General features: G+C 40.9%; 1 protein-coding gene and 1 pseudogene across 1 annotated transcript; both read right to left on the minus strand.

Moving 5' to 3' along the window:
* Positions 1-4,293: 4,293 nt before the first annotated feature.
* Positions 4,294-12,416, minus strand: LOC136533500 (disease resistance protein RGA2-like). Its single transcript, XM_066526045.1, has 8 exons — positions 12,241-12,416; positions 11,631-11,932; positions 11,289-11,550; positions 10,900-11,125; positions 10,666-10,825; positions 10,360-10,578; positions 6,511-9,762; positions 4,294-4,583 (listed from the first exon to the last, which is right to left on the minus strand). Exons 2-7 carry the CDS (start codon positions 11,802-11,804, stop codon positions 6,553-6,555), a joined length of 4,251 nt encoding a protein of 1,416 aa, XP_066382142.1. The 5' UTR covers positions 11,805-11,932; positions 12,241-12,416; the 3' UTR covers positions 4,294-4,583; positions 6,511-6,552.
* Positions 12,417-16,628: 4,212 nt separating this feature from the next.
* Positions 16,629-24,846, minus strand: LOC136533499 (uncharacterized; annotated as a pseudogene).
* Between the last annotated feature and the right edge of the window lie 1,553 nt (positions 24,847-26,399).

Below are 26,399 nucleotides of genomic sequence, written 5' to 3' on the forward strand. Positions count from 1 at the left end.
GATCCAATAACATTACTTCTATATCTATAAAGAGATATATATTCAAAGATATACGTGTAGTGTATATTCAGAGACATATTTTGCAGTCTTGCTGGGGCCTGGTCTCTTTGTAGTTTGTACTGACCTTCAAATTCTCTTGAGAGTTCAATAACAACATGTGTATTGTTGCCAAGGAAATGACCAAAAAACATGATTTAGAAAACAATCTTGACACGTAGTATATGAGTGTCATCTTACTTGTTTTCACTTTGAATGATGCACAGGGAATTTTTTAAAAAATCAAAAATCAAATTGACAGGTATGATCTTTCGATAGGTGGTTTAACAGAATCAGTCGCTAGACTACCCAGCAAAACAGATCATCATCACACAAGCAATAACATCACAAAGGACAGTTTGATTAGTGATTTTACCTTATAAAGGGGTGGCAGCTCTTCATACAGGAGGCTACAGAGGGTTGGCTCAATTTGCTGCACGGCGGATAGAGAAGGGCAGCGCTGCTTCTTGGACGATGGAGAAAGACGTCGCTACTTCTCCGCATCCAAGGTCCAGAATACATGCCTCTTACTTTTCTTACTTGCTACAGTGCATGAAGAAATTCTACTCCCTCTTGACATGTCCATTCAGCCCAATCATCACTAATGAGGACCAAAGAAGATATCGATGAGCAAAATGTTCAAAACCACAAAATGACATCGATGAGCTATATTATGAGTAAAATGGCCAATTACAAGAAGCTTCAAAAGTGTAATAGTAGCATAACCCAAACTGATGTCATGTAAAAACTGAAAAAGAAGAAAAAAAAACTTAGAGCTGAAAAGTTCTGGTAAGCCATCTTCACATTAAAAACCATAGAGCTCCGCACATAATCCAATCCATTTTCATTCACGTAAAACAAAGGTATCTAGCAACATTACTGAAGTCTTGAAGTGCAAACAATTTGGCAAAATATAGCAGTGCCGGTATTGCCAACCAACCAAAGCTTAAATGCCCATAGTCAGAGCTATTTAGCGGAAGCAATACATGTGCTTGTATTTAACAGGAGGTGGAAAGCTACTCTTAGCAAGCCAGACATTACACAGGCACTTTCGACAGGTCAAACTCTGTATGTAAATCAGAGAGCACAATTGATATTTATTGCTTGGATTAATTACTTGAAGACCATATCTTAACAATTCATCTATTGAAAGCCACAAATCACCTGAAAATGGCGAATCGATGGCTTCACTGATCTATTGTTGTGCTGAAACTCGCAACACTTGCTGCTCGGCTCTACTTGCTTGCACAACTAAAAATAATGTTTTTTTTTCAAATAATTAGGCTTGAACAACTGAAATAATAAAAATAAACTTTGATAAATAAGCATGGAGGGAAAACAGGTACAGCCCAGATTTATACTACACCTGATCAATGATGAGTTCTATCTTTTTTCCATGCCATTGCATCCTCGATATCATATGCACCCATCTATGAATTAAATTTATTTGTGATCTGACGGTGGACGCACAAACAGGGAGACTCCAATAGGCAATCATACCAACTCCAGCTTGTTCCTTCAAAAACATAGTGCACAAATTCTGTGAGTGATAGTGAATAGACCAAGCATTTCCATTGAAAGACAACATGATAGATGACATTGCATCGTTGTATTTTTTGAGAAGTTTGCAACAAGATGGTTCCTAAATATTAAGACACCTGGAGGACCTTAACTGATGATATTCTAGTACGTCAGGGGTCTCGTGCTGATCGAAGATAGTCTTTTCTTCAGGCATTAGGAGAAGCTCGATTTGTAGGCAAACAAGAAAATAGTTGTAGTGTAGAACACAAAGAAGTAGAGCAGATGGTCTGTATATCTGAGCAATAATGGTCTGTATATCTGAGCAAACAAAAAATTAGTGGTAGTGTAGAACACAAAGAAGTAGGTGATTAATCCGTTCCAACAATAGTCTAAAAAAGATTCCAATAATGTCTTGACACAATAACTAATCTATATATCTGAGCAAACCAAATCAAAAGCCAACCAAAGGTTTGGCTTTGACGCCAAAGAATTTTCCATCTCTGACCCAATTCTAAATCACATACCTCCAAGATACACCTAAGTTGCCTCCAAAAGCAAAACATGATTAATTTAAACATGACTGCCTGCAATTGCTACATGCTCAAATTGGGTGAAATGCTAGATCCAACGCAGATCCAAAGAGGGAGGTAGAGAGTGGATCTCACAGCCAGAGAGAGCGTGGAGGCCAGCGACGTTGGGGAACTCCGCCGTGGAACCAACCTCTTGCATCACAACCACTCCGCCGTGGAGCCTGCGCGTGCCAGTGCGCCGCAATGGCTGAAGGCGCCCACCGTCGGGGCCCGCTGTGCCGACGCGACACCCGGTGGTGCTCGCCGTCACCCCGACCATGCTGCGCGGGGAGTGGAGCGGGGGATGTGGAGGTAGAGGAGTGCGCCGCCGCGCGGAGGGCCGACGACGGCCGACGGCCGGTCGCACCAGCACTACGCCGTTGCCCTGCTCGGTCGGGCCCGGCCGCCAGGTTAGGAGAGAGAGAAAGATAGAGAGAGAGGAAGGGGAGGAGGGGGCGCCGCCTGTGCGCCAGGCCGCCGCCGCTGCGATGGGGCAGGAGGAGAGAGTCGCTCGATGCGATAGGGCAGGGAGAGGGGAGAGGGGAGAGGGGGAGTCGCGTGTGGCCGCTTGGGGCGACGGAGTGGATAGGGGGAGTCACGGGCGTGGGATGGGACGGGTGCCACGGTCTCGCGTCGCTGGGGCGGGGGGCGTGGGCGGTCGCTGGGGCAAGGCACATCCAAACAAGTAGGACAGTCGGATGTGGTTGAGTAAGGAGAAAGAATGGGTGAGAGTTAATCCGGTGCGCATGTTTTTAATATGATCTTTATCTGTGTACGCGAGTTGTTCTAACTGCTATGAGCACGACTCATGAATCCAGGTCACATATTAGATACACAGAGCACGACCCAATACATCTTGAAATCCGACTCCATATCAATCATCGCTTGATGCGGGCTGTACTAAACTATCTCCTAGTTAAGAGGAGGTGGACAAAAAAGTAGGATAAAATCATGGCTCTTTAATATTATTAGGTGTAGATAGTTAGCGGAACTTAAGATACTTTAACTTAGTCCTGAGTTAAAATTATATTTTTTAAATGAAGGGAGTATAGTAGAAGGCGCAACTACCATGTACATAGATGCCAAGAAAAACATTTACCTCGATCTAGTAGCTCCGAGAAAATAGCCCCCGTTGCTGAAAATTATTTCTGCAGTAGTGGTAATTGATATTTTTTTCATTTGAAATCATCTATGTAAGAAAAATTACATTTGCAGTAGTGGTTAGAGGTCTAGAAGAGATACATGCGAGACGTGAGGTCACAGGTTTGAGCCCAAGCGGCCGCGAAGGGCGTGCGCTCTTCACAAGAAAATTTGATTTGTGAGGTCTCACAGTATTAAAATAATTTTGCTATTTTTGGGGTGCAAATTCGCTATCTTTGATTTATAGAGGTGGAATGCCAGAGGCCGCTAGAATGCCAGAGGCCGCTAGAGGCATTCCAGGCGCCTTTATAGTACTTTTTTTTGCTAGTGGGGCTTCCCGGGATTATTTTTTTATTATGTTTTTTGCCTGATTGTAGGATTTTTGGAAGCTCCATCATCGTCGGTTGGTAACACGAACCTCATAGCCACGGTGATAACCGTTCCCATCACTAACGATCCGTCACCGTCGGATGGTAACATGAATCTCGTAGCCATATCATGGTGACAACAGTCCCATCACCAACGACTTTCACCACCGAAGACTATAGAAATTTTATCAAAAAGTCAAAACTAGAAAGTTATAGATCTCATTGAGATCTACCGTATTGTATGCGAGGTTGTATGAAAAAGATACGATTTTCTAAGGTTAAGCTTTGCCGCTGACATATGGGTCCCATCTGTCAGATCCACATAAGCCCTGAGTCGGCATGCCATGTTAGCTACCGGGTTGGTTAAATATCCGTTTGGATCTAGATGAGACCCGAACAAACTTCAGGGACTCAGAAATGCATAATGAGACTTTTGGAACTTAACACTTACAGATAGTTTTAGGGGCTTGGCGTAGATTTCACTCTTATTTGATACCTTTGTGCTCATTGGACGGGCCTCTAAAATAGGTCTGGAAATTCTAGCAGAGATTCAGAGTCTACTCTAGCTCTGGCCCCTCTCCGGTAAATTAGTAAAACCAAACACATCCAACAAAACTAATGGAGCATGCAACGCTCTCATGTTGGAATCATATAAATATGATTGTAATACAGTGCATTATGTTACATTATTGACATAAAAAAGAGCTTAACCGAGGATAAAATTATCTTGTGTTTTGCCCCACTTATTTCGCACGGAAAACAGGATCGGAGTTGCTAAAAGATAGGAATAACACACTAGGCATATGACAAAAGCACAATATCTGAATGGTTTTTCGTGTCATCTTGCATGGAAGGGAGAAGTGATATATGTTTCGTTGTTTCTCGTTGGGTCTTCGAGCTCTGCACTGCACATATTTGCTCCATCTCAACCATCTTTAATTTCCACCTGCTGTGTCATCAACAAGACAACACGATCAGGGAAAAGAAAAAAGACTATTATTCTTCTGGCTAGTATAACGGAAAAATGTATGCACACTCAAGAACTAACCCACCGAGTTACTCAGAGAGTAATAGTGGGACTGCTATGCTTTTCAGAAACAATTAGTAGCTTAAGAGTAACAATAACTGGCTAAGACATATATATGATCTGACCCATGAAAACATGACATATCGTAAAACGCACTAGTGTCCTAACATAACTGTAACCATAATTTATACTGCAAACAAGTGGCATACATACCATAGAAAAAGAGCGTGAGCCCACTTTCTCAATGCACGCAATCTAGATGGGTGAGCCTTTCCTCAGTGGCTGGTCAATTTCCTTCAAGTCTGGGCAATCATGAATATATAAATCTCTTATGTCTTTCACAGTTAGAAAAACAGCCAAGGGACTCTCATTTTTGGTCTGGGCTGATGGGGGTAAAAGATTTGTTGTTACAACATGGTAAGTTCAAAGTTAACAATGGTCAACAAACAAGATTTTGGGAGGACGTGTGGATTGATCAACAACCGTTAAGGCGAAGGTTTCCAGAACTGTACAAACTTGTTAGGAAAAGAGGGGTATCAGTAGCTAGTGTTTTAAATTCAACACCGCTGAATGTCCCATTTAGGCGGGGATTAGTGGGTGACAGACTAAATGAGTGGCTAAAGCTAGTCTCTTTAGTTCTTCTGATAAGCCTAAATAATGATAAGGACAGCTTCATTTGGCAAATAAAAAAGAATGGAGTTTTCTCCACACAGTCACTATATAGGGAATTAATGAAAAGATAGAGGATTTCAGAGAATAATGTGTTCTGGAAAGCAAAATTACCTTTGAAAATTAAAGTTTTCCTTTGGTACTTAAAGAAAGGGGTGATTTTAACAAAGGATAACTTGATTAAGAGAAGATGGAAAGGAGATACTAAGTGTAGCTTCTGTGGGTTAGAAGAAAATATCCAACATCTTTTCTTTGATTACCGAATAGCTAGATCGGTTTGGAATACATTGTTCATCACCTTTAACTTTCAACCACCTAAGAGCATTACTCACATGTTCGGATCTTGGATAAGGAGATTTGCTCCTAGACTAAGAAATCAAATAATAGTGGGGATTGCAGCCATATGTTGGGTATTATGGTTGAATAGAAATGAGGCAGTATTCCAAAATCGAGTTACTAATTCTTGCTTGCAGGTACTTTTCAGGGGGACTTTTTGGATCAGGCAATGGTCCATGTTGTCTAAAGAGGAAGAGGGAAGAAAGTTGAAGGAGGGCTGCAGGCCTCTAGAAGGCTTGTCACTGCAATTTTTTGGATCCAGTGGGTGGAGGAATCAAAAGAGAATAGAACAGTAATCCTCAGGGAGATGTACTGGAAGGTCATAGCTATCAAAAAAGGAAGAAAGGAAAGTTATGAAGTTTGGATGCATGAAGTTGGAAATGATGGCTGGAAATCTTCATAAGTTCTGTGTGGAAGCAACACAAGAGTTTAGAGAACTAGCTTCTTTTTGCTGTATCCTGAGTGCCAGTGATTGGACACTTGAGTGTTGCCGGTTTAGCTATAGTTTGGAGTTGGGGTTTAGCTGTTTACCAGTCTGTGGTTTGGCTGCATCCTTTGGGTTGTGTTTAGACAATGCAAGGGTTGTTTGATTATCAACAGTCTGGAGACGGGGCGAGTCTGCTTAGCAGTCTTTGGTCTTAGACCATGGTTTTGTATTGGTTCAGTTTGGTTGTACCCATTCGATTGTGAATGTGGGAGACCGGAATACATTTGTTCCTTAATTAAAAAAAAATAAATATGATCTGACCCATGAAAACATGACATATCGTAAAACTCACAAGTGTCCTAACATAGTTCTATAACTGTAACCATAATTTATACTGCAAACAAGTGGCATACATACCATAGAAAAAGAGCGTGAGCCCACTTTCTCAATGCACGCAATCTAGAAGGATGAGCGTTTCCTCAGTGGTTGGTCAACTTCCTTCAACTCTGGGCAGTTATGAATAACTAAATCTTTTATGTGTGCAATTGCGTCTCGTCCACCAATTGATTTAAGCTTTGAACAATAATAAAACATCAAACTCTTAAGTGATTTGAGATTACTGCTCCACAGGTCGCCAGGAATGGACACTATGCATTCGCAGTCACTAATTTCTAGTGACTCGAGGGAGGTGAGGTTCTCCAGGCAACTGGGAAACCAGGCAGAGAAATCCCCACATATGTGTAACCGGAGCTTTTGGAGGGACGATGGTAATGACATTCCACAATGCCAGTTGAGGTTTTTGCACCATCCAATCACCAAATTCTTCAGACGAGGAAAACTTCTGAATCTATCAGCTGGTAGGGACAGCAAGCCACAGTATGTAATCTCAATGCTCTCAATGGCAGGGAGATATATGAGGTTATCGATAGTTTCAAGGTTACCGCAGTTCCGAAGGGCTAGGTGAGTGAGTTTTGGGAACCTTACCATTCTGCTTCTGGCCCCGCCAAGGGAAAGCTCATAATCTTTAATGATTGTTAGAGAAGAACAATTACGGATCTCGAGCTCCTGCAGTAACGGAAGATTCCACATTTGCAGTTCGATGGATTCAAGAGGGTTGTATGATAAATGCAAGATGGTGAGAGAACTACACTCAATGTTGCCTCCGAGATTCCCAGAGTTTTCCAGATCCAGCTTCTTCAGGGACGGGGCAAACAGGTGTTGTGATTTGATCATTGGACAACGGCACACACACAGTACTTCAAGGAAACGCAAATCTTCAAACCTCTCTGCTGGTATGGATTCTAAACTTCCACAATCTGAAATTTCTATTTTCTTGATGATAGGCAAAGAAGCAGGTTGTAGAAATTGTTCGAAGTTTTGGCAACGGTCAGTGACAACATCAGTTAGGGACGAGAAGGTGCTATCATTGCTGTGATGACTATGGATTTGCTCTGAGTTCATAGAAGATGATATGCTGTTGACATTGTCCCAAGAGACAAGCTCAAGTGAAGTTATATCTGGCATGTTTTGTGCATGAAATCCACGTGGAGGAGATTCGCCATTCTGGTTTACGAACTTGAATTGCCTTCTCGGCTCTTTGTTAGTTGCACCTTCTTCATGATGAAATTGATATTTCTCTGACTCAAATTTCTGAAGATTGATCAGCTTAACAAAACTGCTAGGAATGTCATCAATGCTCCATTTCGTAGCATAAAATATCTGCATGTTATAGAGGCAACAGAATTCTGAAGGAAGGCTCTTGCAAAGGCTAGAGTTGAGGATTTTGAGGTACCGAAGTAGCTTCATATTGCTAATACTACTTGGTAAGCCCCACTTAGAGATAGAAGAACAGACCATGACACGCATGCACAAAAGTTCAGTGCACCATTTCTCCATCACAATGTTACCAGTTTTACTCTTTAAAGACAGGTCACAAAGTATGGTGCGCAACTTTTTATGCTGTGCCATGTCATGCTTCAATAAGTCAGAGCACTGGACATCTCCGCCTTTGAGCACCCACAGATGGCGGACATTCTGAGGGATCTTCGGAAGATCCTTAGTGTCTTTCACTATGAAGCACTCGTCCTTTGACACCAGTTGTGCCATATCATGAATTAAATCATGTATTACATATTTCTCTTTGGAGCGTGGATACTTCTGAAAAAATGACAGATGTGCAAGTTCTTCAAAGTACTGATCACCAGTATGTCGATGTTCTACTAAGCCTTCTGCCACCCAAATTTCAGCTAAATCTTTCTTTCTGAAATTGTAATCTTTTGGGTACACAGCACAGAATGAGAAGCACCTCTTTAAATAGAATGGTAAATACATGTAGCCCAACCGAAGAGCCGGCAAAATGTCAGTATCCTCTTGTCTAAGCTCCCATAGCTGACTCTTGAGAATTCTATCCCAATGTGCTAGGTCAAGGCTCATTCCTAGCAGCCGTCCAAGGGTTTTTGCAGCTAAAGGAGAGCCTTTCAACTTTGGTAGTATTTTCTCACCAATCTGTTCCAACTCAGGATCATTGGAGCTATCAGATCCAAACACACAGACTTTAAAGAACTCACGAAAAACATCTTCTTTCAAACCCTCAATGGGAAAGGGATCCATCGTACGCACTACACCAGCAACCTTTGGAGATCTAGTGGTGACAAGAACCATACTTCCCTGAAGTACATTTCTGAAAGGTGCACAGAAGTGCTTCCAATCCTGCTCATTTTCATTCCACATATCATCAAGGACAAGTAAGAATCTTCTAGCGTTCAGGCTATTTGCAAGAGTACCCTGAAGAAAATTCAGATTATCATTTTTTGGCACTTTCCCACAAGATTGTTCTATGATTTCTTTAGTTAATCTCTTGACATCAAAATCATCTGAGACACAAATCCAAATTATTAGGTCAAAGTGACGTTTAACTTTTGAATGATTGCAAATATCTTGAGCCAAGGTTGTTTTTCCAACACCCCCAATTCCAACAATTGGCAAAACTGGAACTCCACTTCTTGTTCTCTTACATCTGGAAGGATCCGTGCTATTATTTGTTGGTACACCAAGCAACCTGATCAGCTGCTTCTTTTCCTTATCACGACCAAAAATCTTTGCCTCAGTAGGGAAAGAGGTGGTCTCGGGCCTAAATGATTTGTCAAACCGTGGAACTGCTTGAAGTAAGCCCATTTTCTCGAGCTGTCCAGCAAGATGATTGAGCCTCTTCTGGATATCAGTCACCTTGTTGAAGCTGCCTTGAGTGACACTGTGAAAGAAGTCAATGACTGATTCCACTGAGATTGCATCGCCTTCTACTGAAAGCTTTGTCTTGTACCATCTGAACTCATCTAGAATGTCTTCTGCATCATAAACTGCATGTTTGAGTATTGAAAGGAGCTCAGCCATATAATGATCATGGATCCTCCACTCTGCTCGATCAATGAGGTTGTACATTGCTGGTAGACTATCAGTAAGGCATTGAAGGTCACGCTGCAACTGCCTTACATCTCCATGAAGTTTTTCCTTTTGTATTTCATTCAGCTGAAGTTTTGGAGATGAAAAGGCCGATGTAACCCACTGGAACAAAGTGGCGCACTCATTCAGGCCATTAATGGCACTGATGGTCTTTGGTATGTTGATTATGTTCACATTTACTTGACTCTGAAGATTTCGGTTTCTCCAATCCTGGACAAACAGTGGATGTATTGAGCATTAGAGAAGTACATCTTGTGGTCAGATTTTCAATGTTAGTAAAAGGTATAAATACGATATTGCTGTTAAGAAGTCAAATATGTCACATTTTTTTGTCATATAAAAATAATATGATTGACGAGCGCATAAACCCCAGATATCCTCACAGAGCCTATTATCAGCACTCAAAGACAGGTTAAGCCAAGCCAATTGGCTTACGACACTCGCGACTTAGTGGCGCTCCAGCCAACTAGAATCCCAAGTTGGAGGGCGCCAATCAACACTATGGGGCTCCCGACTGGACCTCGTCCACAAATATCAAGCCGCTGGTGTCATATGTGATCGATTTTGCATGTTCATCTGGGTAAATCCAATTGATGCCTCCGCGCATGGAGATTAGTGAATAACTTGTCGCTGTGCAGGCTAATTTCTAACAACAGATATAGATAATGCACTGCATCTATAAGAGGACACTAATTAAGATCAGAAAAATGGAGCATGAGTGGTTATTTTGTTCAGACATGCATATTAATTTGGACAGTCTTTTGAAATTAAGTGTGGAGAGGTGCAGGGCATATTGAGAGATCATACCTTCTCAACGACACTAGGGGGATTTCCAGGAGATGTACATTTTGGTTCTACTGCATTTAGACTTTGAACTATGTCCAGTGAAGTAGGCCTTTTATTCGACTCAGGTTCCAGGCACTTCAGGGCTATAGAGATGCATTGTTGCACTTGTTGGATACACATTTCTGGTGACATATGCATGGGTGTTCTTTCTATAAGTCTGTTCCTCCAACTTCCAACCACCTCAACATTTGCACAAGTAATTTATCAGAAAAAGACATTTGCATAAGTAAGGTAGAAAATTACAGCATGTAATAATACTGATCTTACTTTGTCTGTATAGTGCTTGAGAGATGTTTCAGTTGTCTCGCTGATATTGGTATAGTCCCTGCGACCTGTGATTATCTCTGTGATAATGACACCCAAACTGAATATATCTGCCTTAAAGGAGATACATCCCTGTTCTATGCATTCTGGTGCCATATATCCACTGCAGAAGAATTTAGCATAATCAGCGGTAGGAAATAGTAAAAAAATGAAGCTTCAGCAAGAGGCATAGCTTACGGCGTTCCTTGAGACTTTGCAGTGACAATTCCTGATTTTTCTTGACTCAAAAGCCTTGACAAATCAAAATCCGCAATTTTTGGCATCATCGTGTCCTCCATCAGTATATTTTGAGGTTTAAGGTCCCCGTGAGCAATACGACGTTTATCATGAAGATAATGCAAACCTCTGCATACTCCCGTAATTATCTTATATCTCTCGTCCCAATCAAGGCCCGAGGTCTCATCTGTAGAAATAGATCAACAAACAGAGAAACTATAATTGAATCTATCACTCTGTAGCTGTTGATATAATGACACATTTGCTTGTGTGTTCTAAACTTCTAATCAGGTAAATTTTGCAAAGGAAAAGAAAAAGATAGAAGATCTCAGTATTGTATTTCAACATACCAGATAGATGCTTGTCAAGGCTTCCATTACAAAGAAATTCAAAGCAAAGCAAACATGCACGTCTTTGAGCCACAACATGTTTCCCACTATATTCCATCACTTCCGACTTGGTTTCGAGACAGTAACCTACAAGTTGTACGATATTTTGGTGCCTGACCTCCATAAGACAAATGATCTCATTCTCGAATCGGTTATCATTGTCCAGCAGATGTTTATCAAAAATGTTCTTTACAGCAATAGTTTTGCCACTCCGGAGAACTCCCTTCATAGGATGTAGGTAAACAATTCATTATCTTTCTGTTGCCATCGGTTGAAATTGGAGTGAGAGAAGAATGGACATACCTTGTATACGACTCCACACCCACCCGTGCCAAGTACTCGTTCAGTGGAAAAACCGCATGTGATGTCTTCCAAAAAATCTAGTGGCAAAGATATTAATGGTTCTATTTTTGGATCCTGCAGCCTTTTCTCCAATTTTTTCTCCAATATTTCACGTTTAGTAGCTCCACTACCCATTCCTGATTACTTGAGCACTTTTATAGGAAAAACAAATGTGGGTGCTCCAACTTGAAAAACAATTTCTCACAAATGCATACAGGAGAACAAGAAACCAGCGCTATTGTGGGCTAGCAAATTGAGACGAGCTGTTTTGTATGAATCTTGTCGAGTAAAAATGACTACTTCTAGATAAATCACAGTTGATACTAAAAATAATTCTATGTATAAATGTAACAGTAATATATTACAAAAAAAATCACTCAGATACCAGAAAGAAAATATAAAGTATATGCAGTATCCAGATTTATAATGATTATTGATAAGAGTTCTAAACTCCACCATAGGATGAAAACAGAGCAAGTGAGCAACCATGAAAAAGGCAAGAGCAAGCATCTGAGACATTGCTTGCTAGTGAACAAAAATGGAAATAAAATTTTAGGAGAGATGGACTGACCCCTTATTGAGATGTATAGACAGAAAATATGAAGACGGGATAGGTCACAGGTAGGATCTGCTTCAACAAAGGGGATTGCCAGAAGACAGCAGGGGATGAATACATTCCCATCCTCTCCCAAGAAATTTTTTTGCTAATGATTAGGTAACCAGAGCAGTATGCCTCAGCAATCCAAACTATCCATCTACAAATTAATAACAGCCAGAGCAGTGCAATGGTTAAAGCAGAGCATACTTGGCGACCTTTAACAGAAAAACAAAGTAATAACAACTGTAAAATAGTAAACAAATACAACACGACGGGATGTATGACTGATGCTTATTGGTTACGTCTTAGTACTTGATTACCTTTTTATGTGCCTGATGATGTCAACCAAGTGTTGCTTGTGATCTGTGTTGGAGATGAGTAGCAGATATTATTTAGTATGGCTCGCTACCAGGATCGAGGGCACGCTCACCTCACCTGTACCTGGTTTGTTGGGAGAAAAATAATAATGAGATAACTAGTAAAGACGAAAGGAAAGTGGAAATGCCAAAGCAAGAGAGTTCTCAACTTACAGGCTCGATCGACGGGGATCTACATGTTACTTCAATGGTTCTGCATCAACGCTTCCTGTGAGCTTCCATGCATCTGCTTCTTACAAAAAGCTTCAGCGAGAGAAGAGAGAAAGAGATGAGAGAGGAGCTAGCACACGCTCATCTGTGCGTGGCTTGTTGGGAGAAAATCCAGATAGTAGCTAGTAAAGAGAGAGTGAAAAAGGCCGAACCGACAGTTGTCGGTTTACAGGCTCGATTGCAGTGATGGACATGTTTCTTTATTTCAATGGTGCTGCTAAAACATTCCCTGTGACCTGCCAAGCATGATGCTTACAAAAGGTACAAGCCGAAAGAAGAGGACAACAGAGAGGCTTCGTGGCTAGTGGATCGTTTTGTATCTGAACTCTATCTGGAGGCTTTATGTAAAGCTTCCTGGAAATGCCTTAGTGCGGTCTTCCGTGTATCTGAGCTACTAGCAGCCTAGTATGTTTTACCGGACAGCGAGATCCGGGGTCCCCGCTCTCTCCGGCGCCGCCGGGAAGGCCGACGGACCCCCGGCTAGCTCGGCTCCGGGGGCAGAATCCCCTGTTTCGCCAGCTTGTTACTGTTGCAAGAAACAGAGCACTTGTTCTTGCTAGAGCTGTCATCTCAGAAAATTCGTTATGATAAAACACTTCACTTGATGTGCATTCATGCTTTTCAATGCAACAGAGTACGAATTTTTCACATAAATTATCTCAGAAAGATTTCAATCAAGGCATATATATAATGAAATCAATCGTTTATTCATTGAATTTCATTGTTGTTTCGTTGTTTATTTTTTCCACATTTCCTATAATTAACCCTGACTTTTAAGAATTTTCCAAGGATTCAAGTTCGGTTGACAGTTAAGTTTAACTTCAACTTATGTGCATTCATGCTTTGAAAGCAACGTAGAGTATGATTTTTTCACACACACAAAAAGAAAAAAAAAAGGATCCCAATCAAGGCATAAATATAGCAAAATCAATCATTTGTTTAGTGAATTTCATTGTTTGCTTTTCACATTTCCTATATCACACAGGCCTGAATTTTTAGAGCTTCTCAGGCAATGGGGTTAGGGATCCCTCAGTTCAAGAGATGGATTCAGTTGGCAAAAAAAAAATGATCGGGTCATGGTCCACTTTGTCACTGAGCGCACCCATAGCCCCGTTCGTTTGGGCTTGTTTGGCTGATAAGTCATGGCTGAAAGTACTATTGGTTGATTTAGTGTGAGAGAAAAATAATGTTCGTTAGCTGAAAAAGTACGGCTTATAAGCCAAACAAGCCAAAGCGAACAGGGCGCATGTCTGGCAAATGTTTGGAAAATTATATGCCACAGAGTTAAACACCTCTGTTGTCACTAAGCGCACCTGTTCGCTTATGCTGAAATTTAGTTTATGCTGATGCTTATATTAATTTGTTGTGAGAGAAAAATATTGTTCATTAGCTGAAAAGTAGTTCAAGCGAACAGGGTGATTAAAGCCCATGCATTACAACGAAGAAATGGCCACTCAATTCATATACACTATTTAGTTCCAGAAAATTCAGGATTTAGTATACTTTTTTTTTAGAATTACACGGTACAACGCAGATGTACACAACACGCACGCACACTCACCCCTATGAACACACGTATGTGAGTACCCGTGCCAAGTCGAGGACTTGAACCCGGGTGGGCAGGTTCCACCACAAGGAACCTAACCAACTGATCTATGATCAGTTCGTAGGATTTAGCATACTTGATACAATGATCCATAGATAAAAAGATCACTTAATAACTAATATATGTAGGTCCATATTAATTCAGCCTATATGTTCATACCTCGAACCCCCTACGTCTCATATACTACCTTTGTGCATTTTAAAAATGCAATTCTTTGTGTATTTTTGGTTAATGTATCCAACAAGTTAGTCAAATTTATAGGTAAATATATTAATATTTATAACACCAAATGAATATAATACGAAAATATCTCATGCCAAATCTAATGATACATATTTGATGTCAAAATTATTGGTATTTTTACTAGTAAATGTGTACGTGCGTTGCAGCGAAATCCAATACATATTAGAATCAGACTCTGTATCTTCGCTAGACGCGAGTTGTTCTAACTGCCATGAGCATGACTCATGAATCTAGGTCACATATTAGATACACAGAGCATGACCCAATACATCTTGAAATCCGACTCCGTATCAATCATCGCTTGATGCGAGCTGTACTAAACTATCCCCTAGTTAAGAGGAGGTGGACAAAAAAGGAGGATAAAATCTTGGCTCTTTAATATTATTAGGTGCAGATAGTTTGTCAAACTTACTTTAACTTAGTCTTGAGTTAAAATTATATTTTTTAAATGAAGGGAGTATAATAGAAGGCGCAACTACCATGTACATAGATGCCAAGAAAAACATTTACCTTGATCTAGTAGCTCCGAGAAAATAGCCCCCGTTGCCGAAAATTATTTCAGCAGTAGTGGTAATTGATATTTTTTTTCATTTGAAATCATCTATGTAAGAAAAATTACGTTTGAATTTCTCACATTTGACATTTAAATTTTTCTAATGGCCATAGATAGAGACAACCAAAACCAAAATTGTAGATCTAGAAATGTTATACAACTTTGTAGATGACAACTTTTTAATTAAATTCGTTTAGGGTCCCAGATACTTATTCAAAATCGGATGAAGATAAACAAAGGAGGACGGATATCTAATACGGACACAAGTCAATTGTGAGTGAAGTGGTTAGAGATCTAGAGGAGATACGTGCGAGACGTGACGTCACGTGTTTGAGCCCCCGCGGCCGCGAAGGGCGTGTGCTCTTCACAAGAAAAATTGATTTGTGAGGTCTCACAGTATTAAAATTTTTTTGCTATTTTTGGGGTGCAAATTCGCTATCTTTGATTTATAGAGGTGGAATGCCAGAGGCTGCTATAGCCGTTTGGATCTAGATGAGACCCGAACAAACTTCAGGGATTCAGAAATGCATATTGAGACTTTTGGAACTTAACATTTACAGATAATTTTAGCGGCTTTGGCGTATATTTCACTCTTATTTGATACCTTTGTGCTCATTCGACGGGCCTCTAAAATAGGTCTGGAAATTCTAGCAGAGATTCAGAGTCTACTCTAGCTCTGGCCCCTCTCCAGTAAATTAGTAAAACCAAACGCATCCAACAAAACTAATGGAGTGTGCAACGCTCTCATGTTGCAATCGTATAAATATGATTGTAATACAGTGCGTTATGTCACATTATTGACATAAAAAAGAGCTTAACCGAGGATAAAATTATCTTGTGTTTTGCCCCACTTATTTCGCACGGAAAACAGGATCGGAGTTGCTAAAAGATAGGAATAACACACTAGGCATATGACAAAAGCACAATATCTGAATTGTTTTTCGTGTCATCTTGCATGGAAGGGAGAAGTGATATATGTTTCGTTGTTTCTCGTTGGGTCTTCGAGCTCTGCACTGCACATATTTGCTCCATCTCAACCATCTTTAATTTCCACCTGCTGTGTCATCAACAAGACAACACGATCAGGGAAAAGAAAAAAAAGACTATTATTCTTCTGGCTAGTATAACGGAAAAATGTATGCACACTCAAGAACTAACCCACCGAGTTACTCAAAAAGTAATAGTGGGACTGCTATGCTTTTCAGAAACAATTAGTAGCTTAAGAGTAACAATAACTGGCTAAGACATATATATGATCTGACCCATGAAAACATGACATATCGTAAAACTCACAAGTGTCCTAACATAGTTCTATAACTGTAACCATAATTTATACTGCAAACAAGTGGCATACATACCATAGAAAAAGAGCGTGAGCCCACTTTCTCAATACACGCAATCTCGAAGGATGCACCTTTCCTCAGTGGCAGGTCAATTTCCTTCAAGTCTGGGCAATCATCAATATATAAATCTCTTATGTGTGCAATTGCGTCCGGTCCACCAATTGATTTAAGCTTTGAACAATGATGAAACTCCAAACTCTTAAGTGATTTGAGATTACTGCTCCACAGGTCGCCAGGAATGGACACTATGCATTTGCAGTAACTAATGTTCAGTGACTCGAGGGAGGTGAGGTTCTCCAGGCAACTGGGAAACCAGGCAGAGAAATCCCCACAACTCAGTAACAAGAGCTTTTGGAGGGACGATGGTAATAACATTCCACAATGCCAGTTGAGGTTTATGCACCATACAATCTCCAAATCCTTCAGATGAGGAAAACTTCTGAATCTATCAGCTGGTAGGGACAGCAAGCCACAGCATGTAATCTTAATACTCTCAATGGCAGGGAGATATATGAGGTCATCGATAGTTTCAAGCTTATCGCAGTACCGAATGGTTAGGTGAGTGAGTTTTGGGAACCTTACCATTCTGCTTCCGTCCCCGCCAAGGGAAAGCTCATAATCTTTAATGATTGTCAGAGAAGAACAATCACTGATCTCGAGCTCCTGCAGTAACGGAAGATTCCACATTTGCAGTTCGATGGATTCAAGAGGGTGGAATGATAATTGCAAGATGGTGAGAGAACTACACTCAATGCCTCCGAGATTCCCAGTGTATAGCAGATCAAGCTTCTTTAGGGATGGAGCAAACAGGCGTCGTGATTTTATATTTGGACAATTGGACACACTCAGTACTTCAAGAAAACGCAAATCTCCAAACCTCTCAGCTGGTACTGATTCTAAAAATCCGCAACGGGAAATTTTTATTTTCTTGATGATAGGCATAAAAGCAGGTTGTAGAAATTGTTCGAGGCTTGATAACTTTTGGCAAGAGTCAATGACAACATCAGTTAGGGACGAGAAGGTGCTATCATTGCTGTGATGACTATGGATTTGCTCTGAGTTCATAGAAGATGATATGCTCAGGGGTTTACAATTTCGGCGAAATATCGCCGAAATTTCCGAAATATCGTCTTTTTCACTGAGGTCCGAAATTTTTTTTTGTATCGGTCAAAATTTTTCGGTTAAATTCATCTTTCACTCTAAAATTACACCAAACCACACTAAAATGACCCTCCATATCATCTAATCTTATCAAAGCCCTAAATTTCTTCAAATTTATTTAATTTTCTCACTCACACATTGGATGGCACTAGTATATGCAGCTCGCCCACCGTCAGTACACTGTATTACCGCGGCTCTACTTCTGTGATATATTATGTTATTTCGTCGATGTTATATAAATTTATGATGGATGATGGATTATAGAGTTTTTCTAGTGAAATAGTGCCAAATTTGTTTAAAACTCAATTTAAATTTATTTAAATTTGAACCGATATTTCCGAAATTTCCGAAATTTCGTATTTATCGCTGGGGACCGAAATTTTTTTCTTACCGGTATTGTAAACCCTGGATATGCTGTTGACATTGTCCCAAGAGACAAGCTTAAGTGAAGTTATATCTGGCATGTTTTGTGCATGAAATCCACGTGGAGGAGATTCGCCATGATGGCTTACGAACGTGAATTGCCTTCTCGGCTCTTTGTTAGTTGCACCTTCTTCATGATGAAATTTATATTTACTTGACACAAATTTCTGAAGATTGATCAGCTTAACAAAACCGCTAGGAATGTCATCAATGCTCCATCCCGTAGCATAAAATATCTGCATGTTATAGAGGCAACATAATTCTGAAGGAAGGCTCTTGCAAAGGCCAGAGTCGATGATTTTAAGGTACCGAAGTAGCTTCATTTTGCTAATACTACTTGGTAAGCCCCACATAGAGATAGAGGAACAGACCATGACACGCATGCACAAAAGTTCAGTGCACCATTTCTCCATCACGGCATTACCAGTTTTACTCTTTAAAGATAGGTCACAAAGTAGGGTGCGTAGCTTCCTATACTTAGATAGATTCAATAAGTCAGAACACTTAACATCTCCACCTTCCAGCACCTTTAGATGGTGGACATTCTGAGGGATCTTCGGAAGATCCTTAGTGTCTTTCACTATGAAGCACTCGTCCTTTGACACCAGTTGTACCATATCATGCATCAAATCATGTATTACATATTTCTCTTGGGAGCATGGATACTTCTGAAAAAATGACAGATGTGCAAGTTCTTCAAAGTACTGACCACCAGTGTGATGTTCCACTAAGCCTTCTACCACCCAAATCTCCACTAAATCCTCCTTTTCGAATATGTTATCTTTCGGGTACACAGCACAGAATGAGAAGCATCTCTTTAAATACAATGGTAAATACATGTAGCTCAACCGAAGAGCCGGCAAAATGTCAGTCTCCCTTTGTTGAAGCTCCCACAGCTGACTCTTGAGAATCCTATCCCAATGTGCTACCTCAAGGCTCATTCCTAACAGCCGTCCAAGAGTTTTTGCAGCTAAAGGAGAGCCTCTCAACTTTGGGAGTATTTTCTCACCAATCCGTTCCAACTTAGGATCAATGTTGGAGCTATTAGGCCCAAACACACAGAACTTAAAGAACTTCCGAAAGACATCATCTTTAAAACCCTCTAAGGGAAAGGAATCCATTGTACGCACTACATCAGCAACCTTCGGAGACCTAGTGGTGACAAGCATCATGCTTCCCTGAACTGCATTTTTAAAAGGTGCACAGAAGTGCTTCCAATGCTCCTCATTTTCATCCCACATGTCATCAAGGACAATCAAGAATCTTTTCTTGTTCAGGCGATCTGCAAGAGCAAGCTGGAGAGAATTCAAGTTACCATTTTCTAGCGCTTTCCCAGAAGTTTGTTCTATGGCTTCTTTATTTAACCTCTTGACATCAGAATCATCCGAGTTACCATTTTCTAGCACTTTCCCAGAAGTTTGTTCTATGGCTTCTTTAGTTAACCTCTTGACATCAAAATCATCCAATACACAAATCCAAATTATCAGGTCAAAGTGACCTTTCACTTTTGAATGGTTGCAAATATCTTGAGCCAAGGTGGTTTTTCCGACACCCCCAATTCCAACAATTGGCAAAACTCGAACACTCACTATTGTTGCTTCGTTACTATCAATAGTAGCACAAACTTGGTTGCTTGTTGATGAACTGACTCTTCTTTTTCTCTTGCATCCGGAACGACCTGAGCTTTTATTTGTTGGTACACCAAGTAACATGATCAGCTTCATCTTTTCCTCATCACGACCAATCATCTTTGCTTCAGTGGAGAAAAAGGAGGTCTCGGGCCTAGATGATTTGTCAAACTTTGGAATTGCTGGAAGTAAGCCCTGTTTCTCAAGCTGTTTGGAGAGATTATTGAGCCTCTTCTGGATACCAGTCACCTTGTTGAAGTTACCTTGAGTGACACTTTGAAAGAATTTAATAACTGGTTCCACTGAGATAGCATTGCCCTCTACAGAAACCTTTTTCTCATACCATCTAAACTCATCGAGAAGGTCTTCTGCATCATACACTGCATCTTTGAGTCTTGAAAGGTGGTCAGCCACATAATCATGATGGATCCTCCACTCTGCTCGATCAATGAGGTTGTCAATTGCTGGTAGAGTATCAGTTAGGCATTGAAGGTCACTATGCAATTGACATATATCTCGTTGAAGTCTCTCCTTTTGTGTTTCATTCAGCTGAGGTTTTGGAGATGAAATGGCCGATGTAACCCACTGGAACAAATTGGCGCACTCATTCAAGCCGTTAATGGCACTGGTGGTCTTTGGTATGTTGATTATGTTCACATTTACTTGACTCTGAAGATTCCGGTTTCTCCTATCCTGGACAAACAGTGGATGTATTGAGCATTAGAGCATTATATCTTGTGGTCAGATTTTCAATGTTAGTATAAAAGGTACAAATAGGATATTGCAGTTAAGACATCAAATATGTCACATTTTTTTCATAGAAAAATAATATGATTGATGAGTGCATAAACCCCAGATATCCTCACCAACCCTATTATCAGTGAAAGTAATTTAATTGCACGGGAAAATAGTAGATTGATTATAGGCCATGGTATACATGTACATATATAAGCAAGGATGGCCTAGGGTGGTTTATGGAAACAGGACCACTATCGGATATTCTTGCCTATTATGAGTAGAATCAATCTATAGAAACCGTGATGGGCTTAAAGCCCAGGCGCCTATGGCGGGCCAACATATCTGTCTAACAATCAGCACTCAAAGACAGGTTAAGCCAAGCCAATTGCCTTACGGCACTCGCGACTTAGGGGCGCTCCAGCCAACTGGAATCCCAAGACGGAGGGCGCCAATCGGTACTCGGGGGCTCCCGACTAGACCTCGTCAACAAAAATCAAGCCGCTAGTGTCATATGTGATCGATCTTGCATGTTCATCTCGGTAAATCCAATTGATGCCTCCGCACATGGAGATTAGTGAATAACTTGTCACTGTGCAGGCTAATTTCGAACAACAGATATAGATAATGCACTACAACTATAAGAGGACACTAATTAAGATAAGAAAAATGGAGCACTAGCGGTTATTTTGTTCAGACATGCATATTAATCTGGATAGTCTTATGACATTAAGTGTGGAGAGGCGGAGTGCATATTGAGAGATCATACCTTCTCAACGACACTGGGGGAATTTCCAGGAGACGTACATTTTGGTTCTACTGCATTTAGACTTTGAACTATGTCCAATGAAGTAGGCCTTTTATTCGACTCAGGTTCCAGGCACTTCAGGGCTATAGAGATGCATTGTTGTACTTGTTGGATACGCATTTCTGGTGACATATGCATGGGTGTTATTTCTATAAGTCTGTTCCTCCAACTTCCAACCACCTAAACATTTGCATAAGTAATTTATCATAAAAAGACATTTGCATAAGTAAGGTAGAAAATTACAGTATGGAATAATACTGAATAATCTTACTTCGTCTGTATAGTGCTTGCGAGATGTTTCAGTTATCTCGCCAACATTGGGATAGTCCCTCCGACCTGTGATTATCTCTATGATTATGACACCCAAACTGAATATATCTGCCTTAGGGGAGATAATTCCGTGGTCTATGTATTCTTTGGCCATATATCCACTGTAGAAGAATTTGCATAATCAGCTGTAGAAAATAGTAGAAAATATGAAGCTCTGGAAAGAAGCATAGCTAGCTTACGGCGTTCCTGCAAGGTTTTTAGTGACAGTTTTGGATTTTTGTTCACCCAAAAGCCTAGACAAACCAAAATCCGCAATTTTCGGCAGCATCATGGCATCCATCAGTATGTTTTGAGGTTTCAGGTCGAGGTGAACAATATGACATTCATCGTGAAGATAATGCAGACCTCTGCAAACTCCCCTAATTATCTCATATCTTATATCCCAATCAAGGCCCAAGGTGTCATCTGTAGAAATATATCAACAAACAGAGAAACTATATAATTGAATTTTTCACTCTGTGGCTGTTGATATAATGTGTGTTCTAAACTTCTAATCAGGTAAACTTTGGAAAGGAAAAAGAAGACAGAAGATCTTAGTATGTATTTCAACGTACCAGAAAGATGCTTGTCAAGGCTTCCATTACAAAGAAATTCAAAGCAGAGCAAACATGCACGTTTTTCAACCATAACATGTTTCCCACTATGTTCCATCACTTCCGACTTGGTTTGGACACAGTAACCTACTAGTTGTACGACATTTTGGTGCCTGACCTCCGTAAGATAAATGATCTCATTCTCCACTTGATTATCATTGCCCTGCAGATGAGCATCAGAAATCTTCTTTACAGCAATAGCTTTGCCGCTCCGGAGAATCCCCTTCATAGCATCAAAAATACATTTATTATCTTTCTGTTGCCATCAGTTTAAAATTGGAGTGAAAGAGGAATGGTCATATACCTTGTACACGACTCCACTAAAACCCCTGCCAAGTTCTCGTTCAGTGGAAAAACCGCATGTGATGCCCTCCAAAAAATCTAGAGGCAAAGATATTAATGGTTCTATTTTTGGATCCTGCAGCCTTTTCTCCAATTTTTTCTCCAATATTTCACGTTTAGTAGCTCCACTATCCATTCCTGATTACTCAAGCACTTTTATAGGGAAAACAAATGAGGGTGCTCCAACTTGCGAAACAATTAATTTCTCACAAAAAGCATACAGCAGAACAAGAAACAAGCGCTCTTGTGGGCTAGCAAACTGATACGAGCTGTTTTGAATGAATCAATATAAGAGTATGAGGGAATAAACACTAAACAGAGAATTCTTGTATAAAATAAAAATGGCAACTTTTAGATAAATCACATTTTGTACTAAAGATAGTTCAAAAGAAACCCTATGTACAAGTGTAACAGTCATATATTATAAAAAAAACATTCACATGGTTACCAGAAAGAAAAAAAAAGTATATGCAGTGTCCAGATGTATAATAATTATTGATAAGAGTTCTAAACTCATCCATAGGATGAAAACAGAGCAAGTGAGCAACCACGAAAAATGCAAGAGCAAGCAACTGAGAATTACTTGTGAGAGAACAAAAAGGGAAATAAAATTTTAGGGGAGATGGACTGACCCCTTATTGAGATGTACAGGAAGAAAATATAAAAACAAAGGAGATTGACAGAAGACAGAAGGGGATGAAACCATTCCGTCCTCTGAAAATCCCTTTGCTAATCATTAGGTAACCAGAATAGTATACACCTCAGCAATCCAGACTACCCCATCTACAAATTAATACAACAAAAAGAGCAGTGCTATGGTTAAAGCAGAGAATACTTGGCGACCTTTAACAGAAAACAAAGTAATAGCAACTGTGAAAAATTACAACACAACGGGATATACTGATGCTTGGTTTATGTCTTACTGTTTGATTAACTACCTTTTTTTATGTTCCTGTTAGTTGTCAACCAAGTGCTGCCTGCGAACTGTGTTGGAGATGAGTAGCAGATCTTGTTTAGCCCTCGTTCGGTTAGGGTGGAATGGGCCCAAGAACCATTCCAGCTGATCAAGGTTATACAAATTAGTGAACCATTCTGGCTGGGAATTATTCCAGGGTATCGTTCCTGGATAACCGAATGAGGCCTTAGTATGTATGACTAGCTACCAGGATCAATGTCGAGGACAGGGCACGCTCACCTCACCTAGTCACCTGTACGTGGTTTGTTTGGAGAAAAAATTAAATCAGATAACTAGTAACTAGTAATTAAAGACGAAAAAGGAAAGCGGACATGCACCATATAACAAAGTAGTAATAAAACTGTAAAATACAGTAGCAAACAAATACAACACTGATGTTTGGTGATATGTCTTGTTTGTGATTACCTCTTTGTGTGCTAGCTTGATGCCAATCAAGTGCTGACGACTGCAAAGTGCGAACTGTGTTGGAGATAAAGAAAACAAGATGGTGATCAGGTTGCTTTCAGTGAGGTTGCACAATTGCTTTCAAAGCAAAGCATGTAAGCACATCACCTGATTTATGGTAATGATTTGAGATGTGGGCTCTTGTAAGAAGAATATGGAGTGCGTTGGGAGATGAGTAGTAGTACGTAGATCTGATTCATGCCTTGCTAGTATCGGAGGTCATGCTCACCTGTGGTTAGTTTGTTGGGAGAGAAGGAAAAAAAAAATCAGTGGATTAGCAAAGAAGAAAGGAAAGCGGAGATGCCGAAGCCGGCGAAGCGAGAGAGGGTTGTGTCATCTTAGTATCTTACACCGGGTGCGTTTGGTAGCATTTGAACCTCAGCTTCACCAACAGCTTCTTCACCGTCCCAACCAAACGCCTTCAAATGAATGCTCCGGCTTCACGAGAGAAGTCCCGTAAATCGCGCTGAGACTGAGAGAAGGTAGAGGTGGGAGAAGGATCGAGCTGGAAAATTGTGGCTTCCGCCTGGTCCCTGCTAAGATCCGTCGGGCGCAGAGAAGGAGCCCCGGCACGGCCACGGGTGCGGAGAATGAGACGCCGGGCCGAGGTGTGCGGGCGTGGCCGGCCGTCGGGCTAGGGGTTGGAGCCCGTGGCGCAGCCGCCTGGTTCTGGTGCGGAGGAAACCACGCCGGGCCGGAGCGCGGCCGGAGCACGGAGCTTGGGGATGCCTGGCCTGGGTGCGTGGAGCTTCGGCCTTCGGGGCGGCGGGGCTTCAGTCTGGGTCTGGGAAGGGTATGCACTATGCAGTCCACACAATGATTCAGGTCTGTCAGTCAGGTCATTTACTCCAGGCCAGAGAAATACTAGCAGCCTGAGATATGTGCAAACTCGGGAAGCTACAGTAAAGCTAAAGATGGGTGCGATATTAGCAGAGAAAAATCGATCGATGTGGGATTTACTACGTAATAACCTTTGTGCTGCTTGGCAGGGACTATGGATGCTCATACGCAACTTCAACGAAGCAACGTATGTAACGTGGCAATGCAATATGAACAATTTTTCAGATACCACACGACCTGCCGGGCGGCGCAGATGCTCGATCGATTTCCGCGAAGTTCTCAGGCACTGCCATCTTTTCTTGACTTGGGCTTGGGCGGTCTCCGTCCCCTGGACATTGGACAACAACCTAGGCCGCCGGGGCCACTAAAATGTACGAGATCGAGCTAGCAGAAAATCTCAAGCTACAAAGGCCAAAAAAAAATCTTTCAATTTTTCAGAGAAATGTTAATTTCAAATTCTTTGTTTTGAAATTCAATTTCTCCGATTTTTTTCCAAAAAAACAAAAGTTCGGACCTCTAAGGGATCTCATATAAAAAAGTGGTTAACTACGAAGTTATGGATCATTTTCAGAGCTACAACTTTGGTGTAGACCACGTCAACATCAGAGAGAGAGGTTGTTAGAAAAATTTTAAAAAAATGAATTTTAAAACTACAGAACTCAAAACAAAATATTTGGGGCTTTAAACGATCTCAAATAAAAAATGTCTACTACGAAGTTAGTTGTAGATCTTATTGAGAAAACTACAACTTTGGTCGAGACCATGTCAGCATCCGAGGTCATTTGAAAAATTGAAGAATTTAAATTTTAAAATCCGATAACTTAAAACGAATAGTTGAGCCTATAAAATATATTAAATAAAAAAGTTATCAACAACAAAATGCATGGCAGATCGTGTCGAATAGTTGTTACAAAGTCCGTATTCTACGACTTCATATGAAAAAAAATTATGCTTTTTTATATATAAAAGAGAGAGAGAGAGAGACAATGGCAGGTGGGCCCCACTACCACCAGGTTTGCAAAACCACCAAAGAAACCACTCGAAATGGTTAAGGGGGTATTTTGTCTGCTTTTAAAATTTAGAAGAGTTATATGTTGTCTAGCATTCTAGTTGGAGCGAAGTTGTTTATCTTCGGTTGAGTGACACTGAGGTACTTGGCCACCACCTTTTGGTCGGGCTCTGGCCTCTGGATCACAGAGCGTCGCCAGCTGCTGGTGCACGATGCTGGAGAGTCAGATGGTGAAGTCGTCCACCGCTTCACTGTCTCAAAACATGATTGTCTCAAACTCAGCGCGGAGGTTGCTGTGTGCGGTCGCCTTCCACACTTGTTTGTCGCCCGTGCAGAGGGTCATGAGGCCTCTCAAGCCTCCCTGATTACGCGCTGGACACCGGGCATCTCGAGTACACGAGCGGCGTGATGGGGAGTGCCTATGTCTGCCAGAGGGCAAGCGTGATGGCGATGGTGAGTTGTCTCTGCCGTTGGATGCTGTGTTGCCTTTGCAAAATGGGGCCTTCTTGCT

Source organism: Miscanthus floridulus, unplaced genomic scaffold (assembly GCF_019320115.1).
Source record: "Miscanthus floridulus cultivar M001 unplaced genomic scaffold, ASM1932011v1 fs_902_2_3, whole genome shotgun sequence".
Taxonomy (NCBI): Eukaryota; Viridiplantae; Streptophyta; class Magnoliopsida; order Poales; family Poaceae; genus Miscanthus; species Miscanthus floridulus.